Source organism: Tinamus guttatus, unplaced genomic scaffold (genome assembly GCF_059628265.1).
Source record: "Tinamus guttatus ecotype Peru unplaced genomic scaffold, ASM5962826v1 Tinamus_guttatus_pri_ptg000423l, whole genome shotgun sequence".
Lineage (NCBI taxonomy): Eukaryota > Metazoa > Chordata > Aves > Tinamiformes > Tinamidae > Tinamus > Tinamus guttatus.
Window position 1 is genome coordinate 3,959,397 of NW_028288957.1, and position 24,978 is coordinate 3,984,374.

The window sequence follows — 24,978 nt, forward strand, 5'->3', positions numbered from 1 at the left end:
TTTCACAGTGTTAACGTCAGTCGTGCGTTAGCAGGTTCAGCTGCTGCACACAGAAAGGAAATACAGTAACAAGAGGATATTATGTTCCTCAGTACTTTGGGGAATGAAAATAGTATAGCAAGAAAATGTGAATCAAGAGTCCTTATTCATGAATGTATCAGTGGTACAACGCTATCTTTGAAAACAAGCCAGAGTGATGAGAATCATTAAAACAGATTTTGTGCATCTTAAAATTCAAAATCCTGGTTTCTCAAAATAGCAAATAATTATAACAATTCCGATTGTTTTCAAGGGTTTTAGACTCATGAATTAAGAGCTCTGGATGTACTGCTCCCACTGGCTTTGAATGAGAAGAAGTATCCAACAGCTGAGGCATCTTTTGGAACTTAGAGTGTTAATCTGCAAGTGCCAAGGGCACCTTTGCTACACAGGAAATATCTGCATTCTTTTCCCTAAATCGTGGTCTTAAAAGCAAGGACAGAGCACCAGGCACATCTGCTCACAGCTCAAAGTTTATCGCTTGTTTTTGACCGATGGGTGAAGCCCTTACGAATGCAAATACAGCGAGAGGACAAAAAAAAAAAGAATTGAGAGGCACTTGCCCTGGGCGTTCAGGAGAATTTAGGCAGGACAGAACAGTCGGGGGCTCGAGGTGGCCCGTTCACGCACGATACTCACGGCCAGGGCCCACGCAGACGGGACAGCAGGCTCCCCGGGCAGTGTCCGGCTGCTCCCCGCTCCCACACGCCAGGGCTGGGCAGATCTTGGGGGTGCAGTTCACCTTCCCGTGGGCACAGAAGCACACGCCGCAGCCTGAAGCGGCCCACTGCGTGCCGTGCTGCAATGCACAACCACAAAAAGTACTTCGTTGGGAGGAAAATCGGGTTAACTTGGCTGATTCCAGGTAGAACAACACTCCTACCCTGAGCAGGGGCGGGAAAAATGGCTCCCAAAAGAAAAATGTTGATGCACTGCAACACTTGCCAACAAATCTCTCCTCTTCCAGCCTTTTCTCTCTGCCTCATAACCGATTTGTGGCGGTCACGCCAGCCCAGTAAAACAGGGAGCTACAATCGCCATCTGAGGTGCAGAGTGCACCAGACATTCAAAATTATTTGGCATTTCATGGGTTTCTGAATATTTGCACCCAACTTTCTTCCTGTCAAATAAATCCACAAGAGAGCAACGCCCGTGCCCCTGGCCTTGCGTTAGGACGTCCTTCTCCATTTGCCTACTGTGTCATGAACTACTATCCAAGAATCTCCGCATTTTCCTTCCTATAGACACTTAGTCTTACTATTTTGGCCGTTCATGTCCCCTAGGTGAAGTCAGGTCCTGAAAAGTGCTCCTTGAATAATTCAGGGTTACAAATTACATAATCCCAGGCCACACGAGAGCAATTAATTTCTACCAGCAAAGACTGCTGCTTCTTTCAGCAATCCTGAATTTTCCTGAAGAAAACCTTCTTTCAGGACAGCTAATGTGCCAAATTCACCATATTTTACTTCTAACATTTCCATATTGTCTCAGACACCCACCAAAACAGAAATGTGAATGAACGGATAGCAAACTTTCTCCCCTTAAGCTAAACATGACATGATCATGCCACACATGATCTTTTCACAAACCCCATAGATGAAATGCCCCATATATTACATTATCTGATGGTGACAGAAGACAGCAGAGATGGAAACAGTGACGAGGAATGATCCTTCTTCCTCAAGCCCGCTAAGCAGCCGTCACTGACAAGAAGTAAAGAGTCAGAGGGCTGAATGTTGGAAATTCCCTGCCGAGGGACGGAGCAACTCACCCCATGGATCTGTCCTTCGTGCTGGCAAAATCCTTCAGCCCGGGAGGCGCACTCGGGACAGCACTTGTTGGGGGCTATTTGGAGCACTTCTCCCTAGACAGAATCAGGAATCCAGTAAGGAAGGCACATAAATAGGAAGCTTAACTGGAAGGGATAGACAGGAGACCTTGAAGGATGCATCCAACACCAATATTCCTTAGGTTTAATAACCATCACTTTTTTGAACAACGATTTTTGATAAACCAATTATCGACCCCTTCCAACTGCAGCACGTTCAGGTGACATTGTCAACACTTTGGTTTGCCTGGTCAAGGGACATCAGCTGTTCCCCACTACCAACACAATGCAGCGAGCAGGCAGCTCGCTGAGGGAGGCCCCTGTTTGGCTACCGCATCAGGTGAAGGGCAAAACGCATCAGTAAAGACCTCAGCCAACACCAGGAAGGACCTTGGCCTTTCCTTTCAAGGAAGGGATTCCTTGAAACGTCTCTGTGGACTCTGCAAACAGAGATCCCCGTCCCTTCCAATGGCCACAGCTGTGTGACAAATATCCCACGCCCAGCACAGGCGGTACCGCCCTGGGAGGTACTGTGGATCTTGTGGATCCATGGAATACATGGATCGCGTACTTCTGTTCTGGATCATGTATTTTTCCCCTACAAATGAATTAAACAAACAAAGAGACCAGAAATTTTTAGATGTCTGAGAGTTATCGGAGCACAGCAGCTGGAGAAGGGAAAAACTGAAACAGAAAAACAAAAGCAGGGAAGACTGTCACAGATTCAGAAAGTGAAATGAAGGAAAAATCTACCCATAAAGTCACCTTCCCTAAAATACCACCAAGGTGCTTCTCAGGAGAAAAGCTTCATCCTTGCTCCTTTGAAAGGTTATGGTCAACTTCTAAAGCATTGCTCTTGACCAAGAGGGAATAATTATTTACTGTAATATAACAAAAAAAGCAGATTGTGCAATACAAAAACATTGTCTTACCTGCCATCTCTTTATTGGCATGATAAAAGCAACCAGAATTATTTGAAAATGTCAGAAGTTTTCTTTCTACATTTTCTAAAGGAAACAATTTTCAAACTGGAAAAAAAGCTTCTCGCTTCAAGGTTTCCTTCAATGTCATATTTTTAGGAGGCTGAATATAAAATTAAATATTTCATTTAGATTAAACTATTAAACCTCATTCAACTGTGAAGCTAGCAGGAGGGAAAGCTGTTCTGTTTTTTCTTTTCCTTAATTCACACAAGAGAAATCGTTTTCACTCATTTCCATCTACCTAATACATTCTTTTTTTTTCAGTCTACCTGTGTACAAAGAATATACGCACACATGGCATCAGGTTTTACATCCAAATGCTTAAAAAGCCAAAAAGTTAGATACTTTTTGGAGAGACCACCAGCCTCTGCTTATGTCTTGCTGCTGTAAACGAGATAGGCGATGTTTGCAGATACCTCACGATAAGCAAATAAGAAATAAACCATAGAGACTCTGGCCTCATTGATCTCTCATCAGTTTATACTTGAAGGATGATCAGATTTTCTTCTTCTAAGACCCTTGATACTTCTTCTCCTCGTTAAACTGGCCAAACCTTTTTGAAATACTACTGATTTCCCATGCCAAGGAGCTGCACAGTTTGATTTCACACCAGGTAAATCTTTTTATAAGCCTCATAGCTGCTACCTTTTTATTTTCATTCAGCCACTGTTGGCTTTCATGAATGACTATCCTCTTCTAGCCCACTCATTATTAGCTCTTCAGTGGCAGCACTCTTTTCTTTCCCTCTCCCCTTTAGCACAAAACGCCTAATATTTCCGTTGTCCTTTAATCAATACATAGCCTTAGTAAAGGAGAAAAAAAGTAGGATCAAAAAATATTTCACTGTTAATGCTATTACACTGAAAAAAAAAAGATTTATTGTGCTTCATGAAGCTATATAATTATTGTATTGGCGGTCCCTCTTTAAAACACTAATTTTCATTGCCATTCATGTGCACTACCCCAGTAATCCAGATGCTAATGCAACACCACTTCTGTGGCCAATTAGCTATAACCACTAATGAAGGCTCTGACAGGGAAAGATAAACAAGAAACAAAGAGAGCTTAACAAGCACCACAAGGCACAAGGAGCTGAAAGACAGACGGCTCCGCTCTGTTGTTGCTCAGCAGAGTGGAACGCGTCCATCTGCTTGTTAGGCAGCGGCCTGGCCCCGCGGCCGAATGAGGGGTGATTAGAAGCAGGGCCCACGATGGGAGGTCCAAACCAGCTCCGGGGCTTCCTCGGGGACCCCAGTGCCCTAGGAGCACACGCTGGGCTTTGCCCACGCTTTTGTTCCACGGGCTCCCACCAGCGAGGAGTGAATGGGCACGGGGACGTCTGAATTGCACTGGTCCCTCTTGCGCCCCCCAAATCCCAGCGTAGAGCAGAACTCGGGTTCAGAGGGGGCTGCGCAGAGGCAGCCAAGCACGGGACCCTCACACAGCCGTGTACACAGACACGCAACCAGCTCCGCTGCAGAAACTCCTCAGGCCGCGTCCTCTTCTGGAGGCCCAAGTAACACCAGAGCTCGGCCTCCACAGGGCCTCTAGAACCAAGGACCCAACTGTCCACAAGATCCCTTGGCACGGTGCGTGTTCCAACACGAGCGTTTTGACAAGCCCATAACTATTCTAAGGGCTAAAGGAGGAGGAAAGCAGGGAACCCTAGAGTGACCTGACATTTCTCCCACTCTACAGAAGAGACCAGTAAGTGTCTGGGCAGTTTCACCCCTTACCTTCTGAAAGTCACACGGAGGATGTTTGCACACAACAGGTTCACAGGTGACAACATTGCTTTGGCAACGGCAGTCTTGGCAGGAATCTGGCTTCCAAACTGTGTTGTTCTGCAAGCAAGCGTAAGTTTTGAATTAGACCCATTTTCTACAAACAAGACTGTCCAAACTGCAGCTGCTGCTCTGACCACAGCTTGCGCTAAGAGAGCTGTGCCAGCTTTAAGGCCACTGCACACCTGGACTCACGGCTGTACAGCAAACGCTGGGAGAATACAGGCGAACACAGACACCCAGGACACCCAGCGGGCTCTTCCTAGGGGAGATGACAGCCTCCAAAAGAGCAGGCTCACACGGCAGACACCCTCACAGCATGGGGAGGATAAACAGAGTGAAATGCAACGTGTCCAGGGACGCCACTCCTGCAGTGCCAGCCATAATCACCATGGTGTGAGCAATGGGCAGGCCAGGAGCATATTCGCTGCATTCATAGTTATTTATCTGTTTTTAAAAGCCTTCAGTTAACACCACGTAAAGAAGATGTAAAGAAAAAGACTAGTTTCTTATCTGAGGAGCTCTCTGCCATTAGACAGCCGCTCTGTAGGCTGCATTTTTGCAAGACAACCGCTACCCAGGCTGTTAAACCTCATTTCGACTTGATTTGAAAGACCACCAGATTTTACCACTCATTTACATGCCTTAGTGATTTACTCCAGTAAGTCGATTTACTCGCAGTGTAAATTCCTAAATTATTACTTAGGCAAATTAAGATAGGAAAACATGATCAACCCTTTGCTAGTATGAACACATTTTGGGCTAACTACTAAAACCATTAAGCACACTGATAAAACGCAGAGATGTGCCTAAAGGCCCATTAAACAGCTAAATGAGACCAAAAATCTCTTGGAAAATCTGGCAACTTGTTTAGGAGCTTATACAGAAGCTGCTGGGTCCTGGGCTAGTCTAAAAGCTGCATTTTGTCATAGTAACAGACAAAATCCGCATGTCACTCCACAAGATTTAAGAATTTAGACTCCAGCTGACGGTCATGAAACTATCTCATTTTTCAAGGTCACGGAGCTACAGACTTACACTCCGCTTGGAACAGTCAGACTCCTGACCATGACGATGTTACTGATTTCTCTACAGAAAGGTGGGGATCCTTTTGGAAGTGTCTGAAAGTGACAGTAACCTTGGCCACATAAGCAAGGTTCCTAAGTGGCTTTACCAGTGGGAACGGAGGTATCGGTCACATAGCGGCAAAGCCAGGACCCTACTGACCCATCCTGTGCGGCGTGAGGCTTTGAGAGCAGCTCCACAGCACTCTCAGAGACTCGAGAGCTCCCAATTATTATTGCTGTACCTGAGACAAAGCAAGACTTTTCAGCAGACACCCAAAGAACTGCTGTAAATCCTCCTTACATGTTCTCCGAGGCGCTATACCTCAGTGGGTAAATTATCTGCTACAATTTCAGTGTGGAACTCCTAGCCTGTTATGAGAATACTTTCATCAATGGATATTTAAAGAGCTTTTTCCTAACAGGACTAATATAATTAACAGTATAAATCATGAAACATTGCACACAGAGCACTTTGAAGATGGCAGGCACTCTTTAAGTGCCAAATAGTTCTAGTCTAGTTAATAAATTATCTGCATTTTCTACATCAAAGGAGCAAAAGGTATCTAATTCAACTGAACTGTATAATGCCAAGCTGGCAGAAGAGATACCTGAATTAACAGCTGGGTTTGCAGAACATGGGTCAACAAAGGGAAATCTCTCCACATGCCTTTAGAGCTTACTCAGAGATATGGCAAGCTGAAATCCAAAACACAGCACAAGGACACGGGGGTTTTCGAGAACTCTGATGAGGAGAGGCTCCCAGCTGAGCGCCCCCCTGCTTGCTGCTCTTGCACCAGCTCCCTAGCCGGGGCACGGAAAGGCCTGCGTCTTTATGGACTTGGCTTTGGTGACTGAACATCACAAGCTCGTACGGCTGCATCTGTTCTTCCTCTGCCTCCGGAATGAAAAACAGCAAATTAAAAATAATTGGACTCTCCTATTAATACAAAAAAGAAATTTAAAAGCTCAGTAATTTGACCAAATGAAGCTTATCTTGGGATCCTGTTGCACTAAATAACAATCTGTGCTCTATCCTGGCATGGTGCCTGGGGAAACGCGACGCCAGCAACAGCTATCTGCGTGTCCCGTCTCCTTACGGCTTCAAGAAAACACGCAGCCAATCCATAAAATGCCACCACATGTTGCCTCCTCCGCTGAAACGTGCCGGGCTCGTAGCACCGGGCATCTGGCTGGTGGCGCCGCTGGAATTACCAAGCAGGGGGAAAAGCGAATCTGCTTCACATGCTGCTTTCCGTCAAAGGCGGCTACAGAGCGGCGGTATCGGATGTCTCGGAGGGAGAGCGTTGGGTCGCTTCGTTGCAACCATGGGCAGAGCCCGGAGCAACGGCACTCAGGTAACAGTTAGCAGCAGCAGCCGCCGGCTGCCACGCGCGCAGACCTGGCAGCTCCGTAACACTGCTCTCAGTTAGCACTTCCACCCCAATTAGCTGGCAGGACGAGGCAACGGGCAGAGGGAAACCAAACCGGGAGAGCGCCCCGTGGTCTGCAGCAAGGGTCACTAATGGAGCTAAGAACTGCCAACAAAGAGATGAAGGTAATTCAGAGACATAAAAATCATCCCTGCTACCCATTCCAGTTTAGCCTTTATCTTCTATAACGGGATGGCTGACAGTGCTGAGGGTGTTTTCAGATCTGATACGTGTTTGCATATAACAAAACTCTGATGAAAAAGGTCTTTGAATGGGTTTGTTGCAGGAGGTCTATAAGCAGAACAACACGGGGATGGCTTAGCCTCTAAAACCCAATCCCATTTCTATTGATCCCAGCGGAAATCTATTCAGTCTAACACTCCCATGACAGGGCAGTGCAGTTAAGGAAGAACACACAACTTGATTAACAACATTAACGACATTACTATTAACATAATGCTTCAGGAATGGGCAACTAGTAATCCTCATCCCCAAAATTGAGAATTTTAAAATTACACAAACTAAAGCAAGGTACCAAGAGTGATTCATTAGTCTGTTGTTTTTCTAGCTTTCCTAACTATGGCTTTTACCTGTTGTCCAGGTCTTTTACAGGAAGGAAAAAAAAAAGAGAGAGAGAGAGAGAGACTATTAATAAAATTTCACAGCACTCCTAATTGATTTCAGAGAGGACTACAAAATTGATATTCTTAAATACCTTAAGTGCTTTTGCATCCAGCGCCCTATCTTTCATATAGACACAAAAGCTGTCACTAGAAAAGCGCTCTGACAAATTGAATTCTCCGTGAACAAACAAGGCATATTGACTAAAACCAAGAGTTTTATAACAGTGCTCATAATCATGGTTTAAATTAGCATATAGAAATCCTGATTTAAACCAACAAGTCCAACAGTTTTTCTGCAGTTCTGCTCCTCTATAGAGGTTAATGCTCCCTGGTTAGACACCATTAAAATGGATTCACCTGTCCTCAAATAAATATAGCCTTGGCACTAACCGCTGCATACATTTTCCTCACGGGAACAAGCAACACTGCTACATATAATGATTTCAGTGGCTATACAGTTCAACACATATATATGCTGATACTTATGCTTTCCTCCTCCATTCTGATCAATTCCTATCAGTGGTTGTAGAACAAAAAATTAGCACGAGTATCATTCCTGAAGCACTGAAATGGCCCATGGAGGAGACAATCACGAAGCGAGAAAAGGCTCGAGTTCACAAGCTTTTTTCTCTGCGTTTTTCATGCCAGATTGCATGTGCCAGGTTTGACAAGCCAGACTCATGGCAATTGTCCTCAATCTCAATTCTTTGTGTGTTTTTTTTTTTTACCCCCTTCACTCAAACATTTCATAACCTGCCAACTCACAAGTTTCAAATAACCTCCCCCGAAATGACTGGTGAAGGGTATCGAGCCGGGAGTGTTTGGCTGAGGATGAGGGAGGTACGGGATTAATTTAACCTAAACTTGACCGCAGCTTCCATTACAGAACTCATTGGGACATCCTGCTTTTCCTGGGAGCAGCAAGTCGGACTCCGTGAGCTGACACAAAGTGGGGCTAAGGCAAGCTGAGTCTTCACCCATCCATGGCACTAAGATGGTGACCCCCCATCCCCTCAAAATGACGCTGCTTGTCAGAGAAGTGAACGGGTGACAGCTGCCGGGATATAGGCAGCTGACGGCAGATGCTGAAGGCTGTAAGTCTGCAGGCAACCACTGTCAGCAACTGTGCACAGAATCGCAGCTTGAGAAGATTATCACAGATTTGAAATTGGCTATTAAGTCACCTTAACCCAGGGCACATGCTACAGGGGATGCCCTGCAGAGCAGAGCTTACCAGAAAATAGCCTTGGCCTTTTGAGCACCAGCTCGGGTGTTTGAAGGGAGGAGGGAACACCCTCTGTAGCCCCAACATCACTAAATCAAATGCTGATATTCCCAGCAGGACGCGTAACTTCAGATTCGCCCTGTCGTGCTGCTGAAATGCAGGCGATGTTGGGCCAAAAGCTGCATCTAGCCAGGGCAGAACGACTGAGTTTGGCTCAGCCTCTCGTCCCATCGCTAACAAAAACATTAGGCCATGAAAATCATTGCAGCTCCGCCAGCTGACTCTGTAGAAAAAGCAAGTATCTTTCAGTAAGTCATTTGTAAAGGGCCTCCAAATACCGTACTGCGTGAAACAGAACTCTATTTCTGTTCTTTGAAGACAGTAATAGACTAGGGGAGCAATTTTGCAGACCACTTTAACAAATATATATATTTTTTTCCAAATCCGGGCCGGATATGTAGGAGATGATTCCCTACTCTGTGCTCTCAAAGTGTACATGTTCCTTGACTCCTGCTGCTGTTACTGTGGATCCAAGCACAGCAACCTCTCATCCAGCTCCCCAAAAACACAACCCTCTACGTCCTTATCTTTAATCTGAGCTCCCTGTGCAGCAGCTTAGTAAAGGGGTTCTCTTTTTCCTTCGAAGGGGACGGGGACCCTGTGCAAGTCCTGCAGAGCCATTAATCTTTGTGAACTAAAGGCTTCATTACTGAACAAAAATGATTAGGAAAGGCCTGTAGAAAAATGCATTTCATGGGCTGTCTGTGTGTGCTCTGGAGTTGTATCGAGAGTCTCTGGTTCATCGGGAGCTGTCAACATTTAACACGGTGGTAATTTTATGGTCAAAGAAACTGAAATAAATGTCAGCAAAAGGTGTGTAACAGCCTACTATTTAATTTGACAATGTGGGCTCAACGTTGCCATCTGTTACAAATGATTAAATTAACGGATTTTAGCACATGGAAACTATAAACTCAGAAATCAAATGAGGCTTAACGTATCCTGAAAAGGGCGAGAGGACATAGGCATTCGTGTTTGCCTTCTACAAAGGAAAAGGAGTCTCTGTGACATTTTTGACACAGAGGACGTATGTAAAAGATAACTGGTCCTACCAGTTTCCCACCAACTGGCCTCTGCCTTATTTCCTCTGTTTGATAACAAGCTTGCTGCAGAGCCAGTGTCTGGCACTGCTCCTCGTCCTCTCCCCACGTGTTTACCCCGCTCTGGCCCTATGGAGAGGGGGTCTGTGTTGAGACCCTTCCCTTGGATGACCCCAAACGCCTGTGTGACGCCTACCTACCAAAACGCCCTTGGCTGGCTAGAGCGGGCAGGGAGAGACTGTTCATCTGCAAAAGTGACTGCGCTGAGGGAATGCACTTAGTACTTCTAGCAAGGAAAGAGGATTTTCTACCAAGCAGTAGGTCCAACAGCATTTGCACTGAAGGGTGCTATAGGCAATTGCCTGCAACAGCAGGTACGGGGTGTGCACATGAGCAGAACAAGTCTCAAGGCCCCGGCAAATGCAGAAACACAGTTTTCCCAAAAGATCAGCCCAGACATTTTAAAAATAACAGAGCAACTTGTTTCGTCATTTAAGTGGCTAGCAGGAATGGAAAGAGGCACTGGAGCGAAATGCTGGGGCAGGAGGGAGCCGTAGCTTACGAGAGGGGAGCGCCAGCCCTCAGCGTGCGCACCCGAAAGCAGGGCCTCCTTTAGCAGCATGTTCTTCCTCGTTGTCGTTTGATTTTGGGGTTACGTCTGTGCAGCCGTGACCTGCCCCTTGAGCGTCCCACGGGCTGTCACGCACACACGTTGCACCTTGTGCCATGCTCCTCTCTCCCAGCGCCTGCAAGGGGCAGAAAGAAAAGCACTCACGTAGGGAGGACAGTTTAAAAAACCTCAACCTCCCTCTGTAATTGCGGCTTACAACCGCCAGGAAGATCAGTGCTGGACAAGGAAGACGCAAAGAAAAGTTTCTCATCTGCTTCCCCTCCGCCTGTGGGTAGCACAAGGAAAGCAATAATCCTCTCCAGCGCATCGCGCTGACAGGACAAGCTACACAGGCCTGGAATTGGTGGCCAAACTGTTTCAGAGACAATTGACTGGCGTCCCCGGCACCAGGGCTGCGATCGATGCCAGCACAGGCCAAGGGAATCAGCTGAGCTCAGCAACACCGTCCCTGCTCTTCGCTGGGTTCCCTGCTCTCCCAAGCGGACAGTTTTTCACAGCTACAACAAGATGCACCTCATTCAAAGCAAGCTGAGGCTGAGGAAAACTGCAGTTGGCTGTTTCTTGCTCTAATAAGGAAGAAATTCCGTGAGTTTAAGGTTATCCTGTTCATTCTGTCATCTTAACTTTCTCCGCACATGTCTTTATTAACGGGAGACGCTGCTACTGAATCCTAATGAAGGCGGCACCAGGCCCCGCTCTGGATTTTTTTAATGCATTTTTTATTCTCTTGATTTTTTTCCTTCCTCTTTATTGATTATCCAGCTTTTATGAGCTTTTCTTTCTTTTGCTCATGCTGCTAAACAGCGTCACGCTCGTGGCTGGCTGGAGCTAACGAGAGGGGCGACCGCTGCAGGGGGAACCGCCTCGCACTGACCCAGCGCGACTGACAGAGACCGCGTCGCTTAGGCTGACAACAGCCGCTGCACCCCGCGCGCTGCGAAACCTGCCATTCCGGCTGCACTATCCCAAACACCCCTTTGGGATGCAGGACACAGGCAGCAGCAGAGAAATAGCAACACTCACCCTGCCGGACAGGCTCTGAAGTCAGCTGGAAGCGGAGCGAAACATGGGTGATAGGGAAGGCAAAAAACGGGACAGCAAATGACAAATAGATTGCTGAAGATTTAAGAAAAAGAACTGATATTATGGGCAATTTTTCCTTGAAGTGTCTTGACAGGATGAGATTTGGCCTAATTTTCCTTGCTGTCTCCGAGTCAGATAAGACACAAGCAAAAACAGTACCGTTGCTCTCAGCAGATTAGGTTAATTGGCATGATTGGCCCTCACCCAGAAATAAATCGTATTTTACATGGAAAAGTGGCAGCATTCAGTGGGAAATAAATTGCAGACTCTCTCAGGCTCGTGCTGGAAGAGTTCATTTTGCTTTCATTAGTCAGAAGACCTGCATGAAAGGTCATGGCAAAAAAAATATTTATTTAAAATTAAAGCCTTGTAATCCTATCTAAAGCATATTTGTTTTATGATGCATAAAAACGTGTAAGGCCATGATTCTATGAACTGCTCTTCCAGAGCAATGTCAGGAGTTGTTCCAAGAATAAATACAACATGCACTTTGCACAATTCTCCAATTTGCTCCTTTTACTATAGCTTTTCTCCTCAAAAAAGCCCCTTTTACAAAACTTGACTTTCCAGAGCAGAAGCAAGATAAGGGACAAAGATTACCATACCCTCGAAGGCTCATGCACATGAATTTTTCACTCTCGCCCCTTTTTCAGCACTTAACACCTTGCTCAGAATAAATCTGTGATAAAACCTTGGGAAGAATTTATACAGCAAACCTTTGGGAAGAATTTATACAGCAAACCTATAACGGCGACTGGAGCAGTAAGTGTGAGAAAAAGTACATGCTTACGCACTTATCTAGACCCTTGAAAACAGAGCAGGTGATACCTTAAATCTCTTTGATGCTCATGATTTAGAAAAGAGTCTTTTATCAAATCACTTTTCCCCTTTACTATAGTGCTGCCTTAATCTACAAAGGACACTCTATTAAATATTTAGCAATGGCAAAACCCACACGTGCCTCCTACTTCAGCCTGAAGAGAAAAACGCATCTTCCCTCTACCCTCAGTCACTCAGGAATGGGCTGAATATTACTCAAAGTAACACCTGAAAAATTGCTTTCTGCTACAACCATTTAAATTGTGTTCCTTTAACAAGCTTAAATGAAGGCTTGCTAATATATTTTTCAAAGCACATCTTTTGGGTGTAAGAAAGCTCCTGGCATCAATGTCCACAAGCGTCCAGAGACAAGAGAGTAGCAGGGGGTTTTCATCACACCCCTCTGGTGCTGCAGAGGAGATTTGCCAGCTTGGAGATCGCTCGCTGACATGGTGTGAGTTAATTCTTGTCATGCTCCTTCATGCTCGGCTAGAAATAATTGCTCTCTCATCGCAAACTTAATAACGATGCTGTGATATAACTGCAGTGAAGAGAGCTGTAGGGAGAGCAAGACGTAAAATCCACCCTACACCTCTGCTGAGAGAAGGTTTCGGTGGGCGGGTGCTTCACGTCAGTCTTTGCCAAACGCGTGGGCGAATGGCACCATTTCAAGTGCCCAGACAAAACTGGACTTGCCCCCTTTCTGCCGAGGTGGCTGCCACAGCACTGGCTGCCACAGATTTTTCCTTCCTCTTCTTCTCCATTTCCTTTTTTCCTACCAAGAACTAAAACTAACCTGGGAGGTGCAGGTATATGTGAGTTCCCTTTCTGTTGGATATTGCCCCGTGGCCGCTGGATAATCTGGAAGGGGAGACATAAAGCCCTTCTCCAGAAACAAGGGTGGCTCTGAGCCCAGTCGTCTGGACCTTTTGGAGTGCGCCAACGCTGCTGTCTCCCATCCAAATGTCTGTCACAGCCTCCAACTCGTGCCTGATGCTTCCTGTTCAACACCATGAGAAATGTTGTTTAAGGCTGGGGAAAGAAAGTGCTGTAATGCACAGTCATGACCTGACAACTTGTTCTTTAGGGCCTTGGGAACGTTAAGTATTTCAGTGCTTTCTTCCATACCGTGGAAAACACTGCATTTTAAATCCACCTGATAGGTGTTTTAAGTCTTGCTATTAATCTTATTTTCACGTTCTGGGACCCAAAGTACAGGTTTATGGGTTCCTTCTGCAGGCTGAGAAAGCCTGAAAGACGCTATCATAAAAGTAACTCTCGGCACATAGTGAGCGAGAGCCTGAAGGGGAACCCTGCCTTGTGGAGCACCTCCTCGATGCACCTCCCCTGCCACCACTCCTTTGCCAACAAGCTCGAGCCACCTCCTCCGACAAGGAGCCGGCCACAGCTCACCACGTACCATCCTACAGCAGCATTTCCTTCGGTGTATGTGCCTCCACACCACGCAAGCTCCAAATGAGCTGCAGTCATGCAGCGCTGCTGGCACGAAGGATTTCAACACCGCTGCCTGGTGGTGCTTTCAGACCCGCTGGGAACACAAGCGGAAGGGGCTGAACGCAGCCATCTAGAAACCTCCTCACGAAAACGCTCACCAGGCACCCTCGAATCGCGACCGGGCGCCTGCAAACACGGGGGGCTGCCCAAGGGAAAGGTGCCAGGCGGCAGCGCTCCTCGACGCAGCGCGCCGACAGCACCGACCGCCTCCGGCCCCGAGGGAAGCCTCGGCAAAGCGAGCGCTCCGCACGCAGCAGCAGCCTGCGCCAGGGAGGTGCCGAATTCCCCACACTGCCTTCCCGGCCCCACGGGGCTCAGATACCGAGGCAGCCAAACCACAGTGCGCTTGGAAGCAGGAGCCTACGGAGGGATAAAAAAACAACTCCCTCCTTATCTCCCTATCCATCTGCAGAGCTCTCCTGTCGCCTGAGGAGGAGCAGAAAGACAGGGAATTTGGGCGCGTAGAGCACGCTTGGTGGGAACGCAAGCCAGGGCAAGGGCTCCGGCGCCAGCCGAGCGCGCGACTCCCCCGTCCGCACACCGCGGCGAGAGGAGAGCTCGGGAGCCTGCGTACACTCGCGCTTGTATCCGTCTGCCCTGCAATCTCCGCTCGGAAAGAGTCATCTGTCAGGCAGAGGGATTCCTCTGCAGGAACCCAATTTGCCCCAACCCAACTTTTACACTCTTACTGCTGCTTTACACTCAGGACTCCACAGGTTTAATGGACAATATGTGGTCCAGGCCACCAGAAAGGAGGGCAGAGAGCTCCCCCAGGCTCCCTGTTGGCTCCACTAGCCATATCCTGGGTAAAGAAAAAGAGACTGGCCCGCCTGGTAATCTCCTGCAGCCTGCAGGAGGCATCGGCACATGCTTCCAACCAGGCACTGGTAAGAAAAGATCACGGAGGCAGCCCCAAAACGAGAGGCTCCAAAGAGGGCAGACCCGGCCCCGTGCCGCAACCCCAGCGAGGCACGCAGGGCGCACGCGAGAACCGGGCCCCGATTCACCCGCCTGACACCGTGCTGGTTTGCAGAAGGGAAAGCATCTTCAGAAGTAGGAAAATACCAGTTATTCCAGTTCCAAAGCACTTGAAATTGAAACAAACCTTTTCCACCGTTTCCTGTAATTCCCTCCTGTTGCATCCCTTTATTCCCTTCTCCTCCCTGCTAGTTTTTTACTGCCATTGCACCGTAAATCAATATCCAAGCTACTTCATCTACCTTGCCCTGCCTACCCCTACTGGCTTTATTTCCTTGTCCAACTTTGCTCCTTCTGTAAATTTTCAAAATTTTACCAGCTGCGGAAAGTCACGTTGTGACTAAAGGAAAACCTGCCTTTCGCCATCCTGCTGCAATCTCGTTGCTCATAATGTCTTCAAAAATGTTGGATAATAAAGTTTCTAAATTCCAAAGGAAATAATTTCTGACGCTGTTACGTACAGCTGCCTCAAAGCCTTAGGTGAGCCAACACTTGCTGCTCTTCTCAGGCCCAAGTCTGAAAACCAGCTGCAGTCTCCGTGCAGCCGGTTATTCCCAGGGCACCAGGAGGAAACGCGAGCAGTCACACACGCTGCCAACCCACGAGTCTTTCTTAACGGACCAAAACATCAGGAAGACCCAAGGCTGCCCGTTATCCTGACCCAAAAACCAAGGACCGTGGCTAGTCATCGCTCCAAATGAACCAGTCAGCTGTCAGTTTAAGACTATAGGAAAATATCAAACTCTCTTAGCAGCCAGACAAACTATTATTACCTTTTCTCTCCAAAATGCCTCCCATGGACATTGTGCCCTACTTTTCAGCTGGTCACACATGCCATCCCACGAGCAGAGATTTTGATTTGTGCGGTGCCAGTGTAATGTAAAACAACTTTAATATTTCAGATGGATGGCTCTGGCAAGTCCCTTCCTTGGACATGTCATTTAAATTTTATAGAAAGGAGTAAGAAAAGTGATTTATGCAGGATGGAAGTCCTGGGAGGAACAGCCTGTCACAAACGATTCTCCTGCTTCATCCATTGCTCCACAGTAACAACAAATTGCACGAATTCAAAGCGAGGAGACATCAGGGAAGTCCATCATCACCTTAACTCCTGCTTGATCAAATGTCTAAATCCCAGCTGGATTTTACTGCCCGCTATATGCGGCTCCATCAGAACAGACAAAAATATCAATTTGCTTGTCCAACCAATACTTTTTGCAGACACCCAACAACCATATTCAAAGGCAGCAAGCAGCATTTATTTGTTTTTATTTTTATTTTCCTGAGCATTCCCACATCTTCCTATAATGCGAGCAAACGTGAAAAGAATATTCCTATTTATCCGCTATGTCCTTTGCTTGCTTTTGCATTTTTGTTAACAGCTCAGAGGCCTGGAACATCTGCCCCATGAGGAGAGGCTGAGGGAGCTGGGCCTGTTCAGCCTGGAGAAGAGAAGGCTGAGAGGGGACCTGAGCAGTGTCTAGAAGTACCTCAAGGGAGGCAGTGAGGAGGATGGTGCTGGCCTCTTCTCACTGGTGGCCACTGACAGAACTAGAGGAAACAGCCAGAGACTGAAGCACCAAAAGTTCCACAGGAACTTAAGGAAAAATTTCTTAGCAGTGAGGGTGACAGAGCACTGGAACAGGCTGCCCAGAGAGGTTGTGGAGTCTCCTTCTCTAGAGATCTTCCAAACCCGCTTGGACGCAGCCCTGTGCCACGTGCTCTAGGTGACCCTGCGTATGCAGGGGGTTGGACTAGATGACCTCTAGAGGTCCCTTCCAGCCGTAAGCATTCTGTGATTCTATGAGCTCCACCTCTAAACTTCCAACGCTTCCAATTCAAGCACTGTGAGAGCCTTTCCCAGTAGTTGTTTTAGAGAAGGCCATTCTGGGAAACTCCTTCCATCCTGGACATCACAAGCACGCCAGGTAAGAGGGATTTTATCTCACTAACGGAACAGATAAGGCTTATTCTAACAAAAGCACAATTCATCGTGAACAGCCACTATGCTAAATCACTGCAAAATTAACAGCCAAATCACTGCAAATTGCTTCTCCTAAGCAAGAGCATTTGTTTGAAAGGAAGAAGACTAAAGTTCATCATAAAGACTCATTTCCCCCAGCATTTGACAATGTTTATGTGCTTCTGAGCTGGAATCTAGCGGAAATGTTTTTTCCGCTGTGTTCACCTCCCTGCTAATACACGCCGTACGCAGAAACCAGGAGGTACTGGTGGGCTTTCTAGATGCTCACGCTGAGAACTAACATCAGCAACATTCCTGCAAAATCAAGGATACGACAGGTATCTCGAAAATTTACCAGTTGGCCTCAGTCAGATGCAAGTCACCTCTTATGTCAGTGTATGAAGAATTCAGAGCGAAACACACTGGAGCACTGGATGGACACTGTATGAGCTCCCAAACAAGCTAAAGCAACTAAAAAACAAGCCAGTGCACCACACAGGCAGCTTTCTCCAGCACCCTTAAAAACAAGGAGGTTTTCTCTTCCCTTTCAAATAACTAACTAGCAACATAAGCCTGTAGGGATCACAGGGGATTTTTATTTCTCCCAGTAAGCGGATTTCACTTGCTTCTTTGCCTGAGACCTCATCAAGTTCCACTGAGGTCAAAACCCCATCTACTGCTAAATCCATGCTCCCCTTTGCAGTGGAGGGCTTAGCTTTTAATGGGAGCAAACCCAAGCTTTTCCAAAACACATTAACATGTTTATAGATAAGAGGTTAATTATAATAGCGACCAAAAGCATCTCCCACAACAAGGACTTTACATTATCCCAATTCAGAATAAACCTTGGCGCAGAGATTGTGAAGAGCAACAAGAAAAGGTGCTCCACAGAAATCCTTTAGAAAGAAGCGGGTAATGAGGGACAGCTGCCCTTTGAGGGCCATTTTAGCATCTCTCAGGGAGCAATGCAGAAATAAAGAACCCTCCAAGACCCCTCATTTCTCAAGTGTCCAGCGGAGTCAGCAGCAACGCAGCCTCTACTCCGCCTGCAGATTTCCTTTTTCTCCTAGCAGCCCACCCGCTTCCTGCTGCTGGTCATGTGGGCAGCCTCTCCTCCCTCATTTTCCAGCTAATGAATCAAAAGCAAAAGCTGCACTTAACAAAACCCGCTTTTGACCCCGCATCGAAGCCACATTCTCCTCCCGATAAACAAAATAAAGCAAATTCACAGTCAGCTCATTTCATCCTGTCCCCCAGGCAAGCTTGACTTCAGTACTGCTCAGGACGGGGACACGGAAAATGGCCTTGTGCAAACACTTTGCTCCTCTGAATTACTTGACTGTTGTGTGCTCAGCATCTTGCAGTCAGATGAGCAAGTACAGGCGCTCTCTTTCCATCTCTCCTGGCATCTGGTTAAATTCAGCACAACTAGCTTCAATTAGAAGCTGAGTTAAAGCACAATTGCAGGGAAAATGGGGTGTGAAGTGTCTGCTTATGTCTCCAGTGACTGAGGGATCGATTATCATCCATCCAGTCCTCACGGGGCCTTGTATCATATACTCGGGGCATTAGCATTTAATGCTTTTATATCATATCTAAGCATCATTTACCTGCTGCTTACTTGTAGGAACTTGCAATTAAGCAAAGCTAGTTGTAGGAGACACAACGTTCATTATCGTCTATGTTTGTCGGTGCCAAAAGGGGCGACCATTCGAGTAAGAGCTTGGCAGCTTATTCTGGGAAAAGGCACAGGTCAATTTTCAGTGGGTCAAACTCGGAAGAGATCAGATGTAGCCAGCAAGACATTTTGCAGCCCCATCTGCTGCCAAAAGCCCACGGACCACGTCCACCCGAACGCTCGCTAAAGCGGTTTCCGCTGGGCCCTCCAGACGACCAGACTCTCCTGCTCGGAAATCCCGCGCTAATGGCTGAGGAGTTACGGAAAGTGAGACTCCAGAGGGTCAGTGTCTTACAGAACAGATCTTCCCCTTAAGAGCTTCCCCAAACTAACCACAGACACATCTTGAAGGTTCCTGTGAAAAAAAAAAAAAAAAAAAAAAAAGGGAAGGTAATAGGGAGGCAATTCAAGGTTTACCTAGAACACCAGAAAACACCAGAACACCTAGTTCAGTCTCCTCAAAGCAGGAAAATTAAAGCTGACTGCAAAGCACCTAACACACCCGATGAGACTTTCTGGAAACCCTCTCCAAGAACTCCACATTTTACAGCTCTTCAAAGGATGGGGGAGCATTTTGTCACAGGAAACAGGATTTTCTTTCTGGCTGCGATCTCAATTTCAGGCTGGATTCCCAGCACCAGCCTCAGTGCCAATACATAAAAGTCTGCACTTGAAATCCTTCCCTTCTCCATATTTGTGCAGCAGTTATTGCACAACACGGGTTATTTTTAACCTACAGGACCACTGAACATTGCTGAAGCCAGAGGTTGGTCTTCACAGACCTGCTTCCAGCGGGAGTATGAACCTGAGGCTTCTTTGGCACCCATCCATTTGCAAAGGATCGTGCAATAATGTTACACCCTTAGGGGAACACCGGGAGATTTCAGGACTGTGCAGTGTCTGCAGGTGCTTGGTACCAAGAGCTATTTGGCCAAATAGACTGACCCAAAACAAGAATATCCCAAGTGGGAGGTGGAAACATCAGATTGACTGTAGCAACCCAAAGCACAGCTGGCTGTCAAGTGTAACCGCTGCTGACATTTATCTCTCGTTACAGAAACCTTCCTGACTCACAAATTCCTTTGCATTCTGGACAAAGAGGAGCCAAAAATAAAAAGGGGGGAACCTCTCCTCGTACTGAAAGCTAACCCTGCACATTCCAGCCTGCATCAGCCCCCATCCCACTGGCAACAGCCGTTTCTCATCTTTGTAGTCACGCCAGTACCCACCTCATATAAAACATCTCTCTCTTTTTTAATTCCTACAATTTTTAAACATCGGTTATATCTCTGTTGGACAGACACCCTCTGGGACACTTGTTCTCCAGCAGAGAATCTCTGCTTTTAAACTGCATTCACTTCCAAACAGCTTCTTAGTTGCCACCAAGCAGAAGAACTCAGTTGCATACAAGCAGTAAAATGACATTTTTCTTCCCACTAATTTGCCTTCTCTGTGCCCATTTATGTTGACCTGGAAGATGGCTTTGCCTGTTTCTCAACACGGAATCTGACATGGAAGCTGAGCTGGGTATTTGGATTTTCATGTGCAGAGCCTTCTCCACTGAGAAATTGTGTGGACTCCAGGGAGAGACACCATTCCCAACAGTGAAGCACAACAGGCCTGTGTGCAGCTCTGGAAAGACTCAAGAAATAAAAAGCAAAACAACAAATTTAACAGGCACTTCAAAATTAAAAATAAAAATACATACTTTTAAAATTCAAATGGAAAAGGTACCTCATGAGAAACAAATATAGTGGCTGTTAAAAAAAATGACAGGCTGAGGAATAAAAAGACCAATGACGACAACAAGGGCTATTATTACCAGTTACTAATGCCCAGATTTTCTTGCACTCCCGGGCCTTGCCATAGAAGAAAAGTCTAGAGCAGTATGCAGCTAATCCAAGAGGATGCCTAAGGGATGGAATGGACTGAAGTCTCCTGGCGTGCATCGGGCTCCCTGCTAAAAGGTGGCAGTCAGGAAACACAGCAGCTTTCTCAGATGCTCTCCTGCCCGCTGCCCAAAAACAAATGTGAGAGAGGTGTATGAATCCGAAATACTCCGACAACCCATCTCCCACACCCAAGAGCACTCTCAAAACACGAGAGAGCACAATTTGTTTCAATGCCGAAGTATTATTGTGATTGCTGTGAGCCTGGTATCTTCTTCATTCATTGAAGACAACTGTTGCCCTGATCACAGGCAGAAGAACGTGAGGTTTTTCACTTTACAATCAGGTAAATGTGTTCTTTTACGTAGGTTTTCTCTTAAGGCTCACTGGGTTATCTTTTTGCAGGGAAACGCAGTAAGTCGTGACTGAGAAGCCAGGGCAAGCTCCGCCTAGCTGCTTGGCTTTACCTGGGAGCCCCCACACAGCTCTTATTAGGAGCACCCTGCAGTCTGACCCCGACCGTGATTTATGCCTCAGCTTTCAACTGAAGAGACGCCAATATTTGCAAGCCGACTCTATATCCTCTGGTTTATTCTGTCATCTGTTAATTGCACTAGACACATTACACACAAAGCGCCTTCACAAAGGGCAAGCAATGAGCAGAATTTATTAGGCCCAATGGCTCCACACAAAGGGGAGTCCCACGAAAACCCTTCAGTCCTGTTCCTGTCTCTTAATCAGAGAACCAGCTCTCAACGCAAAACAAACATGCCACTCATTTCACAAGACACAACCACTTCCCACTTCAAGGAAAAATATTGTGTTTAGCAACTGACAAAAAAAAAACACAGTTAGGTCTACACAAGATGTTTCTATTGCCATCAATGCCCTTAAAATGAAGCACTGGAATGAGAGCAAAAAGACCAAATAAGCTGTGCTATTCTTGTGAATAATTCACTTGAGTACAAAATAATGCTCTTGGAGATCCATTCCCGAATAAGCAGAATTTGCAGTGATAGGAGATGACTCTGAGTAACAGGAATGAGAGGTGTTGAACAGGTGATGACAGATCCCAGATTCCTCCAGGAAGGCTTCGCCAGGGCAGTCTGCAGAAAAGCCTCCACACCGGGCCTGGTGTAGACCTCACGCCCCGGATAAACACCTCGGGAGCCGAGCACCTCCAGCGACTGTGCCGCCGCACGACACGTGCTCCCACATGGCCAGCTGCAAGGAAAATCCGCTCCAAGAGGAAAAGTCCTTGATGTGGCAACGCTCTACACACGGCCATAGCTTCATGAATGCGGCATGACAATAAGGATAGCAACAGTGACATAAGTTCAGTCTTTGCGGGATTTAGCAGGAATTAATGTAATCCTATTAAAAAAGCACTGCAGATACAGTTATGCCGTCGCGTACTGTTAAGAGACCGCATAATGTCCATTTACGTGAGCGTGGCTCATATAAAAATCCCCTTCTGGCCTATGTTCATGGCTCCGACCAGCACGTGCCACAGAGTTAAGTGTTTAAATTATATAATGGGCTTGCAGTGCAAGTGTAGTTTGGGGAAATCATAATGGATGTAACATTCACTTGCTTGGCACGAGAAAGGAGCCAACCCAAACATTTCCCAAGAGCATTTATTGCCTATACAACTATTACGAATAGGGCTGGTGCTTTCAGCAGCAGCATCTAGCAGGCAGGTCAACCCCACAGCCCCATAAGGTCTCACAGAAAGATACAAAGATTTTCTACAAATACAAATGGCGTCAAGACCTCTTGGTCATCGCAGTCGCCAAACAAAGAGCCTGGAATTTGAAAGCAGCACCTACACACACACTGCCAACTCACAGGCCAAAGAAAAACTGCAGCCCCGGCTTTAAATATATCACACTGTTTACTGCCACAGCAGTCTTGCTCTGACCACTTGCAATCTCCTGTCGTCTGTGTTTTAGGAGTATTGAAAACTGTCTTTCTCCCATAAAGCAGCCTCTGTCCTTGATGTTTACTGAAGTCAAGTATCAGCCAGTGCTCATCGGAAAGAGAACTGTTTCAATCTATATTATCTCCTGCACTGGCAAGCAAGGACTGTGTTTCTTCCCTAATCTCAGAGACGCACCATTTTATCTCAGCGTTAGAAGTAATGAGCATCCAAGAAAGCACCAGTCGCTGCCAGGCAGGAACTCTTTTCAAGAGCAATGTGTCCTACAGCTGTGCCTAGAGACCTCTCGCCAGCACTGCAGAACTCCACGGCGCCGTGTGCTATAAAAACAAGTAGGAGTTGTTTAAACCAACAGAACTGCACAAGAGCCGGGAGAAAGGTAAAATCCGCCAGCTCTCTGGCAGAGAAGACACGGAGCAGTTCATCGTTTCATGCACGCATGCACAGAAATCACCCAGCCGTACCCAGCTTGAGTGGAAGAGTTCAAGGAGATAAGCGCGAAGGCTGCGGAACGGAGCGGAAGATAGAGCAGACAAGGCCTCCGCTCTGTCACAAACCTCCACGTGACTTAGCACCCCAGAATTTCTCCTGGAAAACGGGGTCAACACCACCCTCGTACCACGTGGACACTGTGACCATTGGCAATAAAGATCCCGCGTTTCACACCAATGCCAAACATGCCCTGTCTCCCTATCTGCAAAAACACACCTGCCCTACCTATCCTGTATCAATGGCAAATTCTTCATATGACCTGTGAATACATAATGCCTATCCCAAAGCAGGGCCTGTAGACAAGAATATTAAATGTGGCACGGTAATAGCCATGGGGAAAGAAGTGATAAAATCCTCAGGAAATCCATCATCGTTCTGGCTAACGCTCAACCATTCCAAGTTGTTTGAAATGCGGCAGGGTTTGGACTTTCATTATTTTATTATCTCGGGCCCTGGGGTTGTTGGCAGCCCGCCGGCCTCGCAGCCCCAGGGCAGCCGCGGCTCTTCCTGCCGAGCAAACACAGATCCCATTGATACCCCGCTCGGCAGCCCCGTGAACTGCTCAAGTTGAGCCCTCCTGCACCCGCCCAAGGGCTGGCACAGGCACCGCCCGGCGCACGGTACTGACGGGGCCGCGTTTCGTACCAAAGACGCAAGCGGAACCAGCTACAAAGCAGTTTTAAAGAGCAAGGCCAAGAAAAGGAATTTGGCAGAACTTTATGGTAAACTGGGAAGTTATAAAAATCCCAACAGTTCCCCTCAAAACAAGTGCTTCACCAAGTGAGTATGAGACATATCAGAGTTGCTGACCAGGCAAAGGGCACAGATGTGCAGTCCAGAAAGGTCCATTGGATACAAAGTGTCTGTAAACGAACAAGCTTTCTGCACCAGCAGCAAGTGCACAGTGTAGTACTTCCAAACACAACCTTGATGCCCTTTCAGCCTTTAATTCTCTCAGCTTTGAAAGCAAAGGTTCAGTTCACGGCACTGGCCTTTCAGTTCAGTTCCTCACTGGGTCAGTAAGGGTGAAATTACAAGTTACAGATGAACTAATCCAAGTTTGGCCTCTCTATCGTGAACGCTCTCACCTGACCCATCCTCCTTGATGACGGCTCAGCTCTGACATCCACAGGGCCCTCTGAACAGATTTGACTTGTTAAATCTGCAGAGAATTACTCATTTTTCCCTGATTTAGTTCTCAGAGGAAGGCAAAGGAAACTGTGGCAAACACACTTGGCAAAGGCACAGTTCCCTAAGGGACAACGCCTGCACATTATCAGTGACATCTGCCATATGCCCATACCTGAATTTGATGGGACTTTTTATTAAGTTAGAAACTCTCACTGACAACATCAACATACACAAATGCCTAACTTTTCCCTTAAAACAAAAGCTTGGAGCTAAAGTTAGAATCGAAGCTTCCTGTAAACCCCATACCATAACCAAATGTAGCAGCAAGACCAAACTTGGTCTTCCAGTTTTTTTCCTCTCAAGTTTCCAAGCAGAAGAAAGAACTGATCAAATCCACTTGGTAGCAGAACATCAGGAAGGATTTAGCTTATCAGATCATGCAGGAGTTGCTGTCTACAAGGAACTTGGGCATTAGCAAAAAGTTATTCTTAATTCAGGCTCAAGGCTTTACCAGATAAGAAGTTTAAAAGCTTGGGGTTTAAAACTCTACCATTAAAGTATAGGAAGTAGAAGAAATTGCATCAACAGATTTAGACACAGAAGAGAATCTTAAACTTCCTACAGAGTATTTTCCTTTTCTTGCCTTGTCATGCTACCCATTTCTCATGCATTACAGCACTGCTATCGAGTTTGCTTAATGAGGTTTACACAACATTATAGGTCCTTCATTTAGCTGTCACAGCCACCATCTGTAATTACTCCTCCCAGAAGCCACAACACT

The 24,978-nt window shown here is 46.7% G+C and overlaps 1 protein-coding gene across 1 annotated transcript in view; it reads right to left on the minus strand.

The window, feature by feature from the left end:
- The window catches only part of LOC104571280 (extracellular matrix organizing protein FRAS1-like), a 138,016-nt gene that overhangs the window by 89,262 nt on the left and 23,776 nt on the right, over nucleotides 1-24,978 (minus strand). Inside the window, exons 3-5 of the mRNA XM_088531641.1 lie at nucleotides 4,587-4,694; nucleotides 1,811-1,903; nucleotides 679-838 (exon numbers count right to left, since the gene is read on the minus strand). Coding sequence (XP_088387767.1) covers nucleotides 679-838; nucleotides 1,811-1,903; nucleotides 4,587-4,694 — 361 coding nt within the window. The remainder of the gene's footprint in view (nucleotides 1-678; nucleotides 839-1,810; nucleotides 1,904-4,586; nucleotides 4,695-24,978) is intronic.